This window comes from Betta splendens, chromosome 9 (assembly GCF_900634795.4).
Source record: "Betta splendens chromosome 9, fBetSpl5.4, whole genome shotgun sequence".
NCBI lineage: Eukaryota > Metazoa > Chordata > Actinopteri > Anabantiformes > Osphronemidae > Betta > Betta splendens.
The window spans coordinates 12966290-12986842 of NC_040889.2; the positions used below are offsets into that span (position 1 = coordinate 12966290).

At 46.5% G+C, this 20553-nt stretch overlaps 1 protein-coding gene and 1 long non-coding RNA gene across 6 annotated transcripts; one reads left to right on the forward strand and one right to left on the reverse strand.

Moving 5' to 3' along the window:
* The first annotated feature begins 1020 nt into the window (after positions 1–1020).
* Positions 1021–14679, forward strand: LOC114862556 (uncharacterized). 4 transcript variants are annotated; one of them, XR_008695771.1, is made up of 7 exons: positions 1021–1279; positions 1412–3327; positions 6126–6192; positions 8160–8270; positions 8638–8767; positions 8934–9026; positions 9655–14679. It is a non-coding gene; the product is annotated as an uncharacterized LOC114862556 (long non-coding RNA). The 4 variants fall into 4 exon arrangements; XR_008695772.1 differs by lacking the exon at positions 8638–8767 and having other exon boundaries at positions 9655–9755; positions 12227–14679; XR_008695770.1 differs by lacking the exon at positions 8638–8767.
* On the reverse strand, positions 12782–20147 carry kcna1b (potassium voltage-gated channel, shaker-related subfamily, member 1b). Of its 2 annotated transcripts, none has more exons than XM_055512116.1 (2): positions 19970–20147; positions 12782–18996 (listed from the first exon to the last, which is right to left on the reverse strand). In XM_055512116.1, the coding sequence occupies exon 2, from the start codon at positions 18799–18801 to the stop codon at positions 17302–17304; it is 1500 nt and encodes a 499-aa protein (XP_055368091.1). In that variant the 5' UTR covers positions 18802–18996; positions 19970–20147; the 3' UTR covers positions 12782–17301. The 2 variants fall into 2 exon arrangements, with proteins under 2 accessions (XP_055368091.1, XP_029018769.1); XM_029162936.3 differs by lacking the exon at positions 19970–20147 and adding an exon at positions 19341–19859.
* Positions 20148–20553: the final 406 nt, after the last annotated feature.

A 20553-nucleotide genomic window follows, 5' to 3' on the forward strand; every position in this document is an offset into this window, starting at 1 on the left:
ATATAGAATCGTTAATCTACCCAGACTTTATAGATGCATGTGCGTGTGCAGGAGCGGATTCCCCCAAATCCCCCCAAACAAGTCCAACTGTTCAAATCACTGAAACAAGCACAGTCTGCAAATATAAATACCCCCCCCCCCCCCCCCCCCCCCAAATAAATAGAGGCTTTTCTTCCTCCTGGTCAGTAGTAGCTTCACATCAGCATTCTGTTTCCATCTTTACTGGGTGTATTTTTAACACATTTCAGCCACTTCTGGGAAAGTTCACCTCTTTTGTCTCTCTCTTTGGACAGTACAGTATTTGGGATCAGGGCTGTTCATACAGTATATTATAAATTCTGAGTTCCTCCCATCGTTTTCTTTTGCCTTTCCTGTTCTGACAGTTCCTTTCTCTCCTTATATAACATGAGCTGCTCTCTGTGTATGTTTTGTTTTATGCAGTGGCAGCACGTCTCTGCATCCAGCCCAGCTTCGCCCTTAATGCACCGTCTGAGCACAAAGACCTTCTCTCCACAGGAACACATCCATGGACTCTTTCATTTTAGGCCTTTTTGTTGCTTTTGTCCCTGGGTCCTCTTCTTCCATGTGGACGCAGGGTCGGGCCCGGGGGCCACACTTTGTTGCTGCTGTTTATCCGGATGTTTCCTGAACCTGCTGTGTTTGAAACATGTGAATATGACCTTTTTTTAAAATACACTCACAAACATATTTGTTTCCTGAACACACACGGTTCTTTATCTTGAGGTGCTGGTTAGGCGAAGACACGGTGAAAGGTTTATGTCAGTTACCAGCATTATAATAACTAGTTATTTTGTCATATAACATCAATTAAATGTTTATCTGCGTTTTTAATAATCTGTCGTTTAAATTGTTCCACATTGTTTTATTATAAAGCATCGGCGATGTTTATTTTTATTATCAATGATTGGTGGACTGACACGTCATGTCAGGGATTCTGTGATGTGATTGGCTGTGGGGCGGGATCAATAGAAGCGACCGCGAGCGAAGCTGGAGGTTGCGCCTGTTGGGGGAAAGTTAATAAATTGTTAGAGAAGCGATTAAAGATGAAGATAAGTGTTGAGCTGGAGTTTGTAGCGTCTGTTGTTGTAGCTGCTGCCGTTGGACACTGTGGGTTAGCATTGGGGCTAACTAGCTAGCTAGCCTCCCAGCTAGCCTCTGTGTCCAGGTGAGCAGGAGGAAACCTGGCAGCTCATCGTGGACCCAGTGCTGCCTGCCGAACCGGGACGGGCCCCTGGACTGACCTTGACCCTGCTGATGTGTGAGTACTCAGCCTTTTAGTTCATCTTGGGTATCAGTAAAAATTCTGAGAGGAAATTTCCCATTTTTTGTCTAATTATGATGGGTTCGTGTTTCTGCCCTTTTGCTCTGCCACACGTCGTTATTCCCCCAGATGGAGATGAAAGTTTCAGTCTCTGCTGCTCTTCCACATCTGTAGCAGTCAGGCACGAGTTCTGTAGGAGCGTTGGGATTTAACACCTAATCCACCCTAATCCCAACACAGGAGCCCCCTCACGGCTGCTGGCTCTTCAGCTGCAGACCAGTTCACCCATGAGCACTCCTCATCCAGTCGCTATGCGTTGAACAAAACAGACCACATATCCCTTATCCACTGAATGTAGTGTGTATGAGGAGATGGAGGAGGCCCCCACCACCATGCATCTCACACTGAGGACATTTCGTGCTTTTTACAACAAGACAAGACAAAGGAATCTAGTGTTCTACATTAAACTGCAGGTAAACAGTGAACTGACTGTTTCTGAGTTCACATGGAAACAGACCCAAAATGATGAAAGGTGCAGTCAGCAAGTCATTTCAGAAGGAATTATGGGAGAGCAAGTTCATGGAGGAGTGATGCACATGGAGATGAATTGTGGAAGAAGAGCAGTGCTGTGTCAGTAGCAGCCGAGCGAGTAGCACTGGTTACTAGTTCAGAGTGGAGTTGGCTGATCCCATGGTCGCCCCCCCCCCTGAAGCAGCAGTAGGATGTTCTGATGTCTGTCACTGTGGTGTGTTCCTGCTGATTTAGAGATCGACCCCTGAACTGAGCTCCATCCACCCTGAATACTTGGTGTGAATGTCCAGAAGTGGCTCCTACAAAGGACACGAGCACACAGTGCCTATAGACGCGGAGCGTCTGAGTGTTGCTTTCCAAAAGCAGAGGAGTGACCTATTTAAAAGGTTACTTTCTTGGCCCCATGGGTGGATTAGGAAAACAAAGCACGAGCACTATATTTATCTTTTTCCTTATCTAATGCTGCAGCCTCATCATGATAAGAACTGTGTGCATCTCCCCGCCCCTGGATTAGAGCACTGTCCTCAGACTACTGCAGCCATGAATAATAACTCGCCAGCCTCTATCTCACTGTGCGACTGGCCAGTGGCAATGCTGCGATTTCATGCACTGGATACAGCCATTAGGATGTTGTTACAATAAACTTTATAATGGCAGTCATGTGGACGCAGAACATGGAAGTGGAGTTTCCCGCTGTGAGGTTTTAATTCAAAGCTGGGGACACGAGAAAGGAGTCAGCGTAGATTATTTGACATTTTACACATATGTGCCGAATTATGGTTTAGAAATGAGTTTTTGTTCGCGAGAAGCCACTGTAACAGATACTGGTCTAAACTCACATAATGGCATGTATGCATGTATGTTAACGAAACAAAATAATGACTAATACAACACAGCAACTCAAATGGGTTGATTCAACACTTACAGCTACTCGATGCAGCAGAACGAGGGTCTAGTACATATACTGTAATACCACTAGACTATTCATGCCTCACATGCAGTATTTTACTGTTGCACCGCTATGTGTGGAGCTTATTTAGTTACATGCAACCACACTTGATGAATATCGTCATTAATTGATTCATTTCTTAAAAATCAACAAATAATAAACAAAAGTAAATGGGTGAAAATGACAGCCAAACCGATAATGAGTAATAATATATCAAGCATTAAATGGGTAAAGGTGCAGATTAGTGTAGGTACAGTATGTGCTTGGATGTATGCTATGAATAATATCAATATTATTAACAGTACTCTGAAAAGTGTATTTATATGTAATGACCGGAGCCTCTACCTGCTGTAAACTTGTCATGATGGTTTCTCTCCAAAGAAACAAACTGTTCCTTCAGTTTGTGTTTCAGGTCAAAATCTCTATTAGCAGGGGTGAGGTTCACTCGCTCTCCAAAACAAAGTCATCCGTGTCTGTGTGGGAGTCGGAGCAGAGCCGAGTCCCACTCTGTGGTACTCGAGGTCTTGTTTCCAGTTTCAGAGGGAAACGGTAACCATAACAACAGGTAACCACTAACAACCACCATCCACAACGACTGCAGCTCACAAATTAGCTCTCTAATTACAGAGGCACCGTTCTGAGCTGCTGCTGCTGATAACAACAGGCTTTTCTTAAGTGATGTCCCAGCTGAAAAGCACCGCTTTATATCAGGCTGAAGGTCAGAGCGTGGAAACAAAGAGGAGCTTCTCATTCATCCGCCACGTCCAGATACTGTTAGAACGAGTTGATATGGGGTCAAACAACAGCTGAGGCTTATTCTCAGTGGGCCTTATGCTAAGGATATATGCTTGCTAGGCTTAGCATCGAATTCACTTAGCAACCTGAACAGAGCTAGCACAATAAGCATATTTCCCCATGCAATAATAACTCTAATGATCCCTGTAACACACTGGACCAGTCCTCAATGGCAGAAGCAGGCCTTAGCTTCTGCCTTATTGTTAGGTTTGGTACAGTAGCAGCGAAGCGTCACATTTCGTGCATGTGAGGAGATGAATGGAGCTGTGAGGCTGACAGTAGGCCTGAGTCAGAGCGTCCAACACCTGAGGGAGCTCCAGCACGCTCCCACCATCGTATCTGTGTGTGTGCTCGTGGGCTCAGGGCGGCTGCATGCAGAGAGTGGCGTGGAGGGCAGAGCGGGAGGAACGCTGCTCTGAGTTTAAGAAGTCTTGACAGCAGATGCCTGCATAATAACACACAGAGAGGACATGTGCAAGCAGGAGAATCAAGGACACCACGTCATGCGTGCCAGTCATTTAAAGTAACCGCTTCCTCTCGCAGCTTAAAACACGCTCGCAGATTATGTGCAGAAAAGGCTGCAGATGCTGCTAAATGGATTTGTAAATCAGTGCTGTGAAATATAGTCGAGGGGGGATTTAGGCGCCGTGTTTTGATGGGGTCGGAGCAGCGTTGCTAAGGAGAGGGACGTTTTTTTCTAGCATGGCTGTTGATTGGTGAGATTTGCCAGCGAGTGTTGGAACAGATGCTGATGTGTAGGAGGAGGCCGAGTTCATGTGTGATGTCACTGCTGGGTAAAATTTGCATTCAGAGCTGAAGCCCACAAAGAAGCGAGTCCTGACTGAGCACAAATCCTCTACAGATACGCTCTGACGACTGGACCGCAGCTCGCTCCCTGTGCGCGATGGCCTGATTCTCTGGCCGCCGTCATGCAGAAGAACTTTCTGAGCATGCTCACATTTCGCTTCGGAGAATTGGCCGTCGAAGTCAAGATGGCAGCCGTTTAAAATGGGCTCCGCTCTGTCCTCCTCCGCACAGAATGATGATAACAACTGCCTGACGTTGTCCGGTTTCTCTGTTTCATGACGGGGCTGATGAGGTTTTATCCGTCCATCGTCCTCGTACGGTGGTGATGTGATGGAGCTCACTGGTCCATCACAAGTGGACGGTCTCACGAGTGTGATGGGACATTATTTACATATCGTCTAAGATATTGTGTTCGTTTTATGAATCAGCCAAACTTAGATGATGAGTCTCTGATATTAACCAGAGGCATTGGCATCCTTATCCTCCAAAATGACACCAGAGGCAACTCAACGCTGAATCGTTTCTATTAATCAGTTGATTCATTACAGGAGAGGTTGTCTATGTTAATATCAGCAGCGGGGAATATGTGATGCTGAGATGGGCCTCACCAGAATAGGAGTGTGTGTGTGTATGTGTGTGCGTGTGTGAGCGGTGAAGTGTAAAATAACAGCGACTGGAGGAATCGTGGGCCAATCATCAGCCACCACTGGTCACGAATCACACCTCCAGCCTCACAATCACACGGCGCACACACACAGCACACACATGCCTGTCCAGGGCTTCCCCTCCTCCATCCAGCCCACCTCGTGTGTTCAAAAGCCCTCAGGAACCCAGATCAGCAGATACAAAAAAGTAAATCTGTGCTTGTTCACAGCAGCCTACAGAGGATATTAACAATGCACACACATACACACACACACACACAAAGAGTCATGCGTAGCCAAATCTACAATAACGCAACAAAGGCTGCAGGGGGACGAGCGGGGATTACAGCCTAGAAAAATAATAACAGGCGCATCCTGCTCTGCTGCAACATGCATGCATGAGGGAGGTACAGGAGGGTGAGTCAGGTGGGGGTGAAGGAGGGATGTCGGTTACTGTGATGGAGGAGGATGTGGATTCTGTAGAAGGATTTTAATTGACAGCTCCAAATCCCCAGACAGCAGACAGATTCTCCCTCTCTCTCTCCCCATCTCTCCAGACCAGGGTATTAAGAGTGGAAAGCATTAGGAAAAACGAGGTATTAAGAGTCTCCTCTCTCTAAAACAAACACACCCTGTACACAGACTTTACAGAATCACTGCGGCATGTTGACGCTGCTCCATCCATACATGTGTATAGATCTGCCAGTGGGTGGTGCTGCATTAACACCACATGGGCCACTGTTGACACTGACCCAATAAAAGATGAGGGAGCAGCGTTTCACCTACAGTAAAAGCTTTAGTTTGTTTGTTTTACCAAATTCAGTGTTTATTCATGATTCATTCACATTTTTTGGCTGAACAGATGAGTTGCTGTGTCTGAAGGTGACTTACGTGTAGTACTTTTGAATACAATTGACTCCTCTGACCTAGACCCCGCTCTCCTGCTTCACATTACAGTATATGTGAATTTGCTGGCTTTACTTGTTGTCATGGTGATGACCTTCATCACTGTACATCCAGGGCCTCATCATAGGTGCAGGTCTTATCAGCTGCTGGTGCCAGGACCTCGCTGATCACGTTGGTTTTTTTTGTCTTTATTGTCTTCTCTTCTCCCCAGCTGGTGGAGGCGGATGGTCGCCCCCCCTGAGACTGTTGGAGGTTTCCTCTTCCTTAACAAGTATAGGGTAAGCTTTGTAATGTAGACCCATTTGAACAAAATATAACTCACCAGAAGTCATCAATGATTATTAATAGAGCTCATCAACACATTTCACTAATGTTCTCTAAACATGTAGAAACCAAAGATGAACACAGTGACTAAAGCAGATGCCTTCTGCAGCACACACACGTTAATAAGGGTAAGCACACACCCCAGGAGAGAAACAAGAAAAGGAAGGACAGATTTTTTCAGCATGACAGAGCATCGGGCTGCACATTGCAATCACATTAAACACACACACATGAACACACACAGGTTTGCCTTCCTATGCATCTTCTAGTGCCGCCAGCCTCCGCTCTGCATTCACAGGTCATTATATAATTTCTGGCCCTTTTTCACATCAGACAGCATCTGCGAGTCCTCGGGGGACATGACCATCACTTCACCACAAATGCTTCTTCTGCCTCTCTGGGTTCACCTCCCATCAAGAACCGAGTCTAAATGTTTTCACAGCACTGGTTCCTCGCGTGCTTTTGTTCCTGTGATGCTGCAGCTCGTCAGACGTCCTGTGGGAAGCGTCCTCAGCATTCCTTGCTGGTGCAGACGCTGACTGCTACACACAGCCGGGACACTACGGCCGTTTCTGAGGAGATCTGGACTTTATGTCAGATATTAACCTTTACTCTCTGGTTCACCAGTGCTGACAGATGGTCTGCAGCCTGTGAAGTAATCGTCATGACAGTTACTCCCTGTGTGTACTGACATTTACTTATGTATTCATGGTAGCTCAGCAATAGCAGGGCAGCATCACGGCAGTTACATGTAATGGAAGGTATGAGCTAAAAGAGAACATATGGTAGTAATATGTAGATTACACAGTGTGGTGTCAGTGTTCCATTTTTATATCTAGTCAAACTTTAGTAATGAGCATGGATTCTGTCTCGCTGTCACTGTTTCATATTTCCAGTACATGAGACCAGTTAATGAACACAACAAGGTTCAGACACACTGTGGGGGCACTGCACCACCACCTCTCTGCTCATGTCTTATTATTTCTTATGCTCTTACAGATAAATAATGTGAGTGAGCTGCTGGCGTGGAGCCACTTTGTTTGTTATTTAGCAGCGTTGTGGGAGGGAGCGGAGTTTGTTTGAGAAGTGCCCAGCAGGAAAAGGCTGTCCTACTTTATCTCTCATTAAACAGGTCACACATCAGGGACATGACTCAGTACAAAACAAACAGAAAGCGTTATTTAAGTAAAACCGCAGGAGCACCAAACGTGTCCCGGAGGCTTCCTCAGCCTCATTTTTAAAGACAAGTCTGTTTTTCTGAAACAAACCTGAAATAATGTCTGTCTCATCCTGCCACAACCTCTCATTTCCTCTGGTATTCAGTGTCTCCGTTCCTTCACTTCTTAGCTTTCGTTTTCCTCCTTTGGTTTTTGACATCTCCTCCTCATCAGTTCATGGGTTACTATGGCAACAGTAGTATTTTCCTGTTGCCAAGGCTTGTCTCCATGCAGTGCAGCATCCCTCCCACAGCGATGTGATGTAGTGCATGCTGGATATGGGGACGTGTGCTCCATAATGCTTTTTGTCCAGCAGTAGAACCAAGCCTGCAGTGACGCTGAGTGGCCACAAGGTGGAGCTGGACAGCTTCTGACAACAGGGATATGAATGATAAGTGTGACGCTGCTCAGCGTGAGCTGCACACAGTGAAAGTGCTGCTCGTTTCGCTTCCTCTCGCCAGTTGAATGCAACCACAGTCTGCTGTTATGGAAGAGGATTGTTATGAAAGCCCTGAGCCTCACAGATCATTTATTAAAGTCGAAGTGTGAAAACGTGTTTACATGTACAGAGGCTGGTAGACAACAGATGATGCCCCTGTCTCACACCAGGTAAATGTTGCTGAGGTCTGCAGCTGCTTGTTCTACTCCCTCAATAATTCTAATGTCCAAATCAGATTCACTGCAAACCTGTATCTCCTGCACAGCTTTGAAATGGGAGGAACTCCCCCTGTGGTTCTCTGGTTCACCTTCGCTTCCTCCGGGGGTCTGATGAGGTGGCAACACACCACTGATCCAGGGAGTTGGTGAGGACCCAGGTAAACTGTAACCCTCATTGACAGTCGTCACTTTTCAGTCATGTTGATGAAATAGGCTAATGTTACGTGGATGACAAGCAGAGCACAGGCTGGTCTCTTGGCCCAGAGTTTAGTAAAGATCCTTTTAGCACTACTCATCACGGCCTGACCTGCCTCAAACAAACTCTCTGTCCTCTGCTTCTTGACTGACGCTGGGCTGACACCAGTCCGTTTAGCTCTCCCGTCCTCTAAGGACAATTTTCCAAACTGTCATTTTGTCCTGAAGACTATTGTTTTGACGTATTATTCACAGCTTCTATTTTTAGAGTTCTGTCTCCGGCCTTTAAAGACAGTCAAATCCTTACAGTATGTGCTCTTGCACAAGCAGAAAGGCAGTATCCGCTGTCAGTGTGTATTAAAGACACGCCGTCCTGCTGTGGAAGGCCTCGCTGCAGGGCAGTGAGCTGGATGTGACGAAAGCAATGAAAACAAACTACAGACAGAGGAAATAATAAAGGGTAAGGGGCAGGGTTATGTAAATGATGCAAAGGCCGTCTGCCCAGAGGAACTTTTCATAATGTGGTCTTTGGAATGGAGACGCAGCTGCAGGCAGCAGCAGTGTGTGCTTGAATTACTCAGGAGTTTAACTTCACCTTTTATTTTTTCCCCTTTTTTCAAAAACAGCCATCACTTAACTGTTTTAGCAGAGATGACATCCTCCAGGACCAGCAACACTGACCACAGGCTAGAACATCTGGATCACAGCAACAGCACTAGGTTACTTTACATCTTATTTATCTGATGGATTTCACTTCATGCAGACAGGGTTAGTTATGGGGTTCCACAGGGTTCTGTGCTTGGTCCAATACTTTTCATTCTATACAAGTCTCCTCTATCCTTCATTTAATTGGATCTCCAGACTGGAGACTATACTGTAGATAGAATTAAACTGGCCTCAGGTTCCACTGTGAGGAACCTTTGTGTCATCCAACCATAACCAAGATGTGTCCTTTACCTTGTGTACATATAGGAAATTATCACAACTGTCTACCTCCATCTGAGGAATGTTGCTAATGAGGAGCCTCTTTTCTCAAAGTTATGCTTAGAAACTGTGCACTACTTTGTCTCCTTGCGAACGCGGAGCCTCCAGGTGCCTCACAGAGTTCTTACTGGAACTACTGTAGCTGGGCCCCAGTGTTTGCCTGGGCAGCTAAGTGGCTTTGAGTGCTCCTTTGACCACTCACAGTCTCAGGTGACTAAATCAGCTGTTGGGCTTTTGCACTTGCACCTTGTAACTCAAGAGTGCGAGCAGCTGCTACTCTGAGTGCAGTTCTGTACGTCTGTATCATCCATCATTTACGGAACATTTTGTTTGGTATCATTTACTGTTTTTGTCCTGTGCCAGTGACCGTGATCAGCTGCCAGAGTGGATCCCTGCTCGGTGTAAAAGCAGACGAGTGCTGAGAGGTGAGGTGACCTGCAGCTGCTGGACAGGACATGGAGACGGTAGTTACCTCAGTCTCAGTGTTTAGCAGCAGTGTTGAAACCAAGCACTGACTGACTGCAGGTAGAGGCTGATAGACTTTATACCTTAGTAGAATGTTGATCAGTGCTGGATGTGGAACTTATAGTTGTATTACTCCTGCACTGTAGCAATAGACAGCAAAAGCTGCAAACTTAAGAAAGTCCAGATATGAATGTTTTATGGCATGATGTAATGCGACACACAAAGGTAACCGGACACTAGACAAAGAAAAGCTCCTTCCTCCACACTGCCTCCTCACAACACACCAAAGTTCAAGCAAAGATTGGTATAACACATAGTCCTATATCACCCAAACAGGAAAACAAAAGTTAGATTAGATTTTGTAGCAGCTCATGGTGCTGCTCACTGCTCTGGTTCCAGGATGCTCTGTGTATCGTAGCCCCAATCCACCTAAAATCCTAAAGAAATATTAAACCGCTTTTTGGTTTTGGCTCCAACATTTAGTTAACAGAGAACCCGTTTGCTGCTGCAGAACAAAGTTGGTTCCGGTGTCGTCCCGCTGTGAGCCCATATGGGCACTGGGCTTGGCGCTCACAGCTCTATGTCAGCAGACAGGACGAGATGAAACCCAATGAGCCGACTGTTTGTTCTGGGCCCGTGTCAGGCTGTCTGGCGTTTTGTGTGGAGTGAAGACGCCGGCCGGCCGCCCCCGGCTCGCCGCCTCTCCGCCTCAATAGATTGATGTCAGCTCAGGTAAGAGCTGGAACGCTCCAGTGGAAAATGAAACAGGAGGAGACAGCCAGGCTATTACAGTAGATTGGCCGTGTCTTTGCGTCTGCATAAAAGAGAAGGAGAGACGGTGCACGTGGGAGGATGTGAGTGGGCGCTCACAGCCTGTGCCAACGGTGCACCCACGTTGCATGAGCTTTCCAAGGTCACTGATTTCCAGTGTGCTTGAGCTCAGATCTCACTCTGATGCCCTGAAAATGTTTTCCAGTTGAAAGTTCAGTTATGTCTTGCACATTTTCAATAGAAGGTTTGTGATACACTGCTGGATTTTACATGTCTACGGAGGCTTTGGACGCTGGAGGCCCTTGTTCCTGGAGGACTGCTGCCTCCTTCACATGCCACAACTCCACTTTTTTCCCTGCAGCTGAGATTGATCTCCATGATCTTCTTGCTCTGCTCGTCCACCATCACCGTGTCTGTTGGTCTGGTTGTCGGTGTGAATCTGGAAGTTCCACCGAATCGTCCAGTGTTTCCCATTGTGACCTTGGACCTGGCCCATTCTGGGTTCCCGTGGACCATGCCGCGTTCTGCTCCCTGCTGTTAGGGGTCCTCTTCCGTCACTCAGCTCGTTGCCCAGGGACCGGTTCCACAATCTGTGTGTCTGTCTCGTGTCTTTCTCTGAAATCAGTTTTCCAGATAGAGTCTGTGGTGCGGGAACAGTTCAGGTTTCAGTCCTGCTGGCAGATTTCCACTGCAACAATGCAGACACAGAGCAGCTCTTAATAATTGAGCAGAGCTGGGCCCGGCTGCTCAGCCACGACCCACAGGATGTTACAACCCAACCTGCAGAGAGGCGATCTTCATCCATCCATCTTTTATCTGCTTCGATTTTACCAGTACATCAACTTCCACGTCCACCTCCTGTCTGAACTCGTCTTTGGTGCCACGTTGCTTTGACCTCCTCCTCTCTCCATCTCCTTTGTCTCAGCCTTCCTCAAATAGCAGAGCTCTCAGTGTTTGGCAGTCTAGCTCTTCCAGCCAGTTCTTTTTGATTCCTTTTTGTTTCTGTGATGCTTGTTCTTCCTCTGGATCTCCCTGTGCATCCTCCCACACTAACCCAACATGCACTCTGCCCCAGGCTACCTCCCTGTGTCTCCATACGTACACCAACTCCTGACTTTCATCACACACGCTTACTGTACTGTAGTGTGCAGTGTTCAGTATGATTCATACAAAAGCATCTTATGAAACAGTGTAGGAATTAGTGTCAGGAAAATCAACAGGATTTGCATCCAGTGAAGATGCTGAGTGGAGCAGAAATGAGCCTCAATCTAAGGTTTCTGTGAAATGTTCTGAGTTGGATAAAAATGATGGATGATAGCGTTTGAGGTGTGGACTTGATGCACAGAGCTCTTTAGGTGTGTTTAGCTGTGACAGTGACAGGAAGCATGCTGTGGCTGAATACTTCACGTTACCTTATACTCATAAATATACCTGGGCTAGTTGAAGATAACATGGATGAACGGCATGTGGCCGACCCAGCGATGGGCTCAGTGGGACGGCCGTGGAGCTCCTTTGAGCTTCTCAGAGTACCTGCTGCGAAGTGGAGTGGATGCTGCGTCCGGACACCAGGACCAGCTCTGTGTTTCAGTTTACTTTCTGTACTTCCTTCTTGTATTGTTATCTCTCTCCTCATTTGCTCCCGCTTCCTCCCCCCCATGACAAAACGTTTGTTACAGCCCAGACTGTATGTTTCTCTCAGTCACTTGTGAGGCGCCATGTGGCCCCTCTGTGGTTGCTGAGGATCGCTGTGTTCCAACACTCGGAGCTGCTTAGCAGAGGTCACATCTACGCGTGCTGCTGGTGTCCACCACAGTTCACTCAGCTCTTCTGCACCCGGAAGCAAAGGGAAAATGTTCCAGCCTCGGAGGCAGCAGCAACAGCATTCATGGAAAGAAATGATTCAAATGACTCTTGTTGAATTCTGTTTTATGTATAGACATAAAGACTTTACAATGTCCTTTACTTTTTCACTACAGGCGTCTTATTGGATTAAAAGCTGAGCTGCTTCTACAGAATGTGCAGTTACTTCTAACGCAGCTAAAATTAAGTGACACTCAGTCAGACTTTCAGTTTGTTCAGTGACAAACAAACAGCAGAGTCATAGCTTTCAGAGTTTATTGAAACTAACGTGATGCGACATAACCTTGCATAGGTTACAGACGAGGCCTCACCAGCAGAAGACACAAGAACTCTGAACTGAAAGAAGGAACGAGCTGCAGCGTGAGTGTCAGGATACAGAAAGATCTCAGCCCCGTGGATCTTTATTGTTTTATTGTGTTTCCAGCACATGGAAGGTCATCAGCATCAGCAGCTGATAACTTAGCATTATAAAATAAAGAAAATACAGAATGGACACAAATAATTATGTTTGGATGAGCAAACCAGCTTTGGATTCTGCAGCACATAATGCTGCTTTTTGTTCAATTCGTCCTCCCGTTCTCCTTCACCTCTTTCAGACTTTACCCTCATTGTCATCATCATCATCATCATCATCATCATCATCACATTCATTCACTTTAACTGACGCCAGCTGATGCAGAGCTTATACAAATGTGGACATATTCAGTAAACATGTCTTTGTGGCGCTGCCCTCTCTCACACTGAGCAGGGAGGAGGCAAAAACTAACCACTGCACCAAACTGAATGAACTCAACCCACGGTTGTAAATCACTGATTATTGGTTAACAGTTGTTTTTTTGATTCCCTTCTCATTTTTCTTCAAAGCAAAGGGCAAACTGGAGCGTTTGAATGCCTTTCTTTCCAAATGACGATGTCTGTAGGTTAGTAACAAGGTAAGAAGCAGTTCATCCATTATCATCAGTTGGTGAGTTAGTGTTTCTGTTTCTGCCCCTAGTGGCCAAAGGTCTGTTACTGTAGCTTTGAGTGAAAACCTAAAGTATCTCCTGTGACGATGAACTCTGCTGTCATCACTCACGCCGGCAGTTCAATAGTGTGAAGGTTTGTCAATCCTAGATCCACTGATCGTCAGTATGTTAGCGTTGACCAGTTTGGGCTCGGCAGTTGTGAGCTTGTAAACAAAATCATAATTACTGCATTTGTTGATTTTTTTATCTGTATGTTGTTTATCTGTTCAGCTGCTCTGGTGACATGAAACTAGAAAACATTTGGTCCCTTCAGTGGTGTGACTCTACACAGAACACACAATCAGACAGAAAGCCAGTCCACCACAACAGCCCTGAAGCTGCTCATGCTCCCTCGCTCCTACAGCTGTTGAGAAAGGACAGAACTGATTTGGGGATTTTATTCTTTGTAATTTTGCTCTCCAGGATCTACTGCATGTTTGACTCATAGCACCTTTCGTAGCATTTTTCATTTTTTGTCAGACTGAAGGGATAATTAAAGGGATTGTTTTTGTCTTTGCAGCAGTTTGTGAAAGGGGCCTTCACTGGATGCTGACACACAGCTGCTCCACACGCAGCCCTCAGAGACGTGCAGGTACCATGAAACACAGCCGATGCTTTTATGACCGGATTTTATAGTTTAAACCGTGTTCTACATCATTTACTATATGTGCACAAATAATGTAAAAACACTATGCAGCACGCTGAGTCACGCTCTCAAACGAACATTTCCGTAAATAAGAATCATAAACAGAAAAACACATTTGGGAACGTGCAAACAATCTGAATTTTCTTGGTGGATCAGTGGCCGCTCTAGGACCGGGTGCACCGAGCAACTCTCCAACGTGAAGAGGAGACGTTGGAGAGGAAAAGCTTGGTGTAACTGGACTTTTGACTTCTGTTGTTTGCTGCAGACTGTTATGTAACAGCAACCACTGACTCAGACGAGGCTCTGCTGTTCCAGACTCAGTCCTTTTCTAAGATTTAGCATCTGTTCTCCAACAAGGACACACTCATGTATATGAGTAAATCCTGCTGATGCTGAAGCTCAACCAAGCAAACACAGCTGCTCAACACAACACAGTGGCTCCTCATTAACCTTTGCGCTGACTTTCATTTCTCCACACTGATCTGAAGCCTTAGTTTCTGATCGTCAGCTTGCTGTGATGGTAAAAAGGCCAAACAACAGCACACCCTGCTCCTAAACTATGTGACAGGACTTTTTGTGGCAGACCTGCTCCCATCAAGACTGTCCCAACGCTCAACGTGTCTTTGGTTAAATAGAATTAAAGAGAAAACACTAAGCGTCTCCATTTCAAGAGCCACAGGACGAGGCATCCATGAATGAGGTCAGCTGACCCTGAAGGTCATTCTGTGAAACCATCTCATGTTCAGCTGAACAACAGACGCATGAATGCGGAGTGGAGGCCGATGGCTCGTACTGAGGCTTTGTTGCTCGCGTCCTCTCCAACACTTGAACACAGCGCTGCCTCTCAGCCACGTGCTCCCTCTGCAAAACAAAACAGCAGCAGTGGCGCCATTTTGCAGGCGTTCAGTGACTAATGCCTGTGGTAACGTTCCCATGCAGAGGGAACCCTGACTGCCACCGCTGTGGTCCCATCCATTATTATCCCGCGCTCACAACGATCACCGATCACTCCTAAGAGCAGGGAACACTCAACAAAGGCTGCTCACACTGAGGACGGACAAAGAAAGGCTCGCGATTCTGCTTCGTAGGTGTGAGGCTGATTCTTTTCCCTTGTTAAGATTGTGGTTTTGGTCCTGGGTGTCAGACGACGGCAGTGTTACATCACAGTGTAAATGTGTCTAAACCAACCCAGTGCAGTCTGCACCTAAGTCGTACACTATCTGGGTTCTGGCGAGCTGCTCTATTCATGAGCCATGTGTTTGTTAATTCAGGTGGTATCTGAGTTGACAATAGGAATATTCAGCTTATCAGATGAGAGTATGTTAAGAAAACGTGGCCTCAGCTGCTCAGTTCACTGTACATCTGTAGGAAACACTCACGACTCAATACTATATGCATGATATAAAAATTGGTTTCTCAGTAAAATATACCAGAGCTTTATGAAGCAGCTCTTTCTAATGATTTTTAATAAGTGGTGCTAAGTTTTGTGGAATATTTGTTGATATTTCAGTAAAGGTGGTTTTTCTTACATTTTCCCTTGAAGCTCTAAACTCGGTGGATGTGTGATGAAGCAGAGTGGAGTCGCTCTGAAAGCGAATTTAGTGGTTGCAGCAGCAGGTAACTGCACTGCAGCCATGTGTCATCATCCAGTAGGCTGCCAGTTCATAGGCCCAGAGTAAGGAATAGATTCATATCGTTTTCTGAACACATCAGTCTATGACCCTCTTCTTTTCCAGATATGCAGAGAGAAGTGAGTTTTATGGCAGGAGAAGATAAATTGCACATAGTCAGCTCTTTGTCGTCTGTTTTATCGGGAGGCACTTTAGTCAATTCTCTCATGTGATGGGGTCCAAGGCACTAGAAACTAATTATGAAATTTGTTAAATATTTCTGCTTTCCTTCCTGAAACTATTTAAAGTCAAATGCAAAAGATGTTGGTTCACCAATAACGTACAATGCTCCCATGCACTCCATCATCAAAGCTTAAAGAAAGAAAAAGGACAATGTAACATCTTAAATGTCATATTTTCAAAGGGTGTTTCTCTTCAGAAGTTTTTCCTTGGTTTTGTTTTTTCCGTCAGATTCCTCTCCTCCAGCAGTTTGATCCATCATGCACCATATCTTGTCCTTAACAAAATTAAGAGAAAGATCGTCCTTAAGCTCCCGAGGTCCCTCCACAGCTGCAAGCAATTTAATACTGACATCATGCATTAATATACGTAGCTATGCCGTAGCTCATTAGGCCGTAATGCTTTAGTATTTTGACATGCCATGGTTTTGGAGAAGGTCGTCCTGTTCCCTTGATGCTTAACATTCAACACTTAAATGCTTTGAACTGAAATCATAATAAATCGCCAGTGCACTTTTGGTGAAATCAAATAGGAAGATATTTTCCAAGAGGACAAGATGGGGACCACAGAAAAATGTAAAAATCCAAATGAGGTAACGTCTTGTGCATGCTGATATAAGAGAAGAGAGTCTCCACATGCGTTTGTATAAAGGAGTGTTGCATGGCATCATACAGGGAGCCTCCCGCCCGACTGTAGCAGCAACGGTGCAGAAAATCCCCCACGAGGCTCGGCAGACTTCCTGTTTGCTTGATAAGGTGCCTTGAAAAACATTGATCAGCATCTGACATGAAGTTTTCCTCAATTTCCCTGTTTGCGCCGCAGGAAAAAGCCTCTGAACGTCAGCTATAATCCACTATATGTGTTTGTTCACAGTCTTGAAATCTCAGTGGGGCTTTTGTCTTATGAGTTGAGTCTACACAAGGTCTGGCAGGTGTCAGGTTCAGGTTCAGAACGTGGTAAATTGTGCGTAAATCCAACTTGGTCTTAAATCAGGTTTGGTTCTGATCCTTAAGGTTGAATTATTTCTTCCGTGTTTATTTATCCAATCTTTGCTCATTATAATTTAGTTTAGAAATTAACTCAATTAACCGATAAAAACAAGTGAGTTTTAGCAGGTTCCCTTGGCACCTGCTGATCTATTGCAGATGTGTTTAACCCATTAGAACCCTCAAACATGTTTGTACATGGTTCATTTTGTTTGGTTCATATCCCACAAACTTTTCCTTTAAGTAGAAATGTGTCTGTGCTCCTATGGGTTAATGAAGTAACTGAGCCTATACAAAATTTACTGTGTGTTTGAAGTTTCTTCACACTTATTTGGATCAACTGATGCAAAAAGAGGATAAAAACCACCGATGGAGATAAAGCATCCAGACATTTCTACAATATGTACAGCGGTGCGTTGGTCGCGGCCTCACACGTCGGTGAGCAGCTTCCCCTTGTTCACACAGTTCTGGCTGGGAGCCGTGCAGTTAGCAGTCCTAAGGTTGGCTTCCCTAAAGTTGTCAATGCTGTTGTTCATGTCCTCGTCTATCTCCATGTACTCCGACTTGCTGACCACTGAGGAGCTGCGGCGGCTGGAGTTGGTCTCAGACGCCAGGTTCTGGTTGCTGACATTGAGCAGCTGGGCCTGCTCTTCGCCCTCCGTCTCCCGGTGATAGAAGTAATTGAAGTTAGACACGATAACTGGCACTGGCAGAGCGATGGTCAACACTCCAGCAATGGCGCACAGCGAGCCCACGATCTTCCCTCCGATGGTCACGGGGTACATGTCCCCGTAGCCCACGGTCGTCATCGACACGACGGCCCACCAGAAGGCGTCCGGGATGCTGGTGAAGAACGACTCCTTCTCCTCAGCCTCGGCAAAGTAGACGGCACTGGAAAACAAAATCACGCCAATAAAGAGGAAGAAGATGAGCAGGCCCAGCTCCCGCATGCTCGCCTTTAGAGTTTGTCCCAGAATCTGGAGTCCCTTGGAGTGTCTGGACAGCTTAAAGATCCTGAACACCCTCACCAGACGGATTACCCTGAGAATGGCCAGAGACGTGGCCTGCTCCCCGCCTCCCTTGCCCTCCCTGTTGCCTTGGTCATCAGCTAGCTCCGTGCCAAGTGTGATGAAGTACGGGATTATAGCCACAATATCAATAGAATTCATCATGTTCTTAAAGAATGCTGCTTTGCTGGGACACGCGAAGAAACGAACTATCAACTCAAAGGAAAACCAGATGATACAGAGCGTCTCCACCACGAAGAAAGGGTCTGTGAAGAGTTTGGGTACGTTTGGGTAGTAATACATGGAGCTGTTCCCCGGTATCGGCACCCGGTCGTTGGGATTCTCCTTCAGCTCTGGTAGAGTCTCCAAACAAAATATGACTATTGAAATTAGAATCACCATCACTGAGACGATGGCGATCCCCCGGGCAGGTCCAGAGCTCTCCGGATGCTCGAAGAGGAGCCAGATCTGACGCTGGAACTCCTTCTCTGGTAAAGGTCGCTCCTCCTCGCGAATAAACCCCTCATCCTCACGAAACTTCTCCATAGCCTCTGCACCAAGTTCATAGAACTTTATCTCCTCTGAGAACATATCCAGGGGCACGTTGACCGGTCTCCTCAGCCTCCCCCCAGATTGGTAATAATATAAGATGGCATCAAAACTTGGACGGTTCCGGTCAAAGAAGTACTCGTTTCGTAAGGGGTCAAAGTAGCGCATCCTTTTCTTTGGGTTTCCAAGAAGAGTTTCTGGGAATTGGGCGAGGGTCTTGAGCTGCGTCTCGAAGCGCAGCCCCGAGATGTTGATAACCACCCGCTCGCAGCAGTCATGGTCGTCGTGGTCGTCATCGGGCGGGTAGGGGTCCTGCGGGTGACCCGGCAGGGTGGAGGTCTCATCCATGTTGTCTGTAGACACCACAGTCATTCTTCCTGGCAGGTAAAAGGCAGGAAGAGGAGGCGGCGTGAGGCAGGCTGGGCAGGTTGGAGTGAGGAGGCTCCTAGTGAGGCCAGAAGCTGTGCAGTGCCTCCCTGTCCATCATCATCATCATCATCATCATCACCACCATCACCATCATCTCTGAGCTGAACATCTTCCTCTCAGCAAAGTTTCATCTGCCACCTGCATCAGAAGGAAACAACAAAGGGTCCGTGAGCCGACAGACTCCCATTGTGAGTAGTTTTAATGTGATGGCGCTGCCTGTTGGTCAGAGAGCAGGAGCAGCCTGTGCAGCACAGTTCTGTACAGTAGCCTCTGCTGCATTTGCTGTATTTTTACCGCATACATCAGTATTCAAGTTTGCAGTCCCGCTGCGCTGCCTCGCTGCGCACAACCCGCAGTTTCCCCTCAGACGCCAACAACCGTGCGACCAGTCACCGATTTAACGCCTCCACACGAGCAAATAAACATGCTTTTAACCTGAAAGAGGTTTTAAAGAGGAACGTGTCAAATCAAAGCGAGGCTACCTGCGCTGAGGTGCAGATGGAGGAAACGTCTTCTCCGCGCGCCCCGGTCCCGGACGCACCGCAACTTGGCTTTAACACTTATATCGCTTTACAGTGTCTCTGAAATATTAATAGACTTGTTGTCTTGGTCAACATCCGTATCCTCTTGGTGTAGGTTTACAGCGTCGATCCCGCAGCACGAGGGGGAAGAGGCTTCAGGCGGCAGCAAAAATCCCGACTGTGACTGACAGTGTGTTAAAATCATGCTGGAAATAAAAGATGCGGAGGACAGACAGACAGACACATGGAAGTGAAGCGGGATCGAGCTGATGCAGGATCGGTTTCCTTTCGGCTGGACGCTGCAGCATCCACAGAAGCCGCTCCGCTCCCCTGCGGTCCCAAATACATTTAGAAAAACTGAGGCTGTGGAGGAAACCGGTTTGCGCGCGCCCCAGAGACGATGCGTCTCCGATCGTTCAGGAGCATATTGCAGGATTTCATGTGGAGAGGAGAAAGAAGTGAGTGGAGGAGGGAGGGGTTAGGAGAGGGGGAGGAGGGGGTTCGACGCAATGCAGACAGACTGTAAAGCACAGTGTGTGCGCGCACAACCAGCACCAGGACCAACCAGAACACAGCAGGTCTACACCGACCTGCACAGCTCGCAGCGGATCGTGTGTCCGAAGCCACGTCGTCTTATGTAACGACCTGCTGTTGGTTCGGCTCCAGGCTCGGCTGGACCCAAACAATCCGCAGCAGAACGCGGCTCAAACTGTTTCCCATAATTGGCCGCTGAGCAGTTTGCGACAGTCGAGGCTGACTACTTAGTGTAAATACCCTGGTTGCTATGGTAACACGGAGAACGCAGCGGACACGCATTTATTTATTTATTTTGTCCCATGTGAATTATGGCAGATCGATCAGTCCCAGTATTAATCCTATCTACAGTTTATCCAGCACAGAGGCCAATTACTGTCAGTACAACAAAGACGGAGTAAATCCAACACCTCACATTATCTCCATGTATCTGTTTGAATTTGAAGGTCAGTTTCATTGTCAAACTAAAAAAAGATCAATAAACTAAAAGACATACAATGAAATCATTAGCGTGATTATTTAATTAACAAATGACTGCACTGAATCACAATTGAACTCCTGACATAAGTCGGTTTACAGATGTCCTCAGCTGTGCTTTTATTAGCGTGGTTCAGGTCTGTGCAACTTTGTGGTAGCAGTA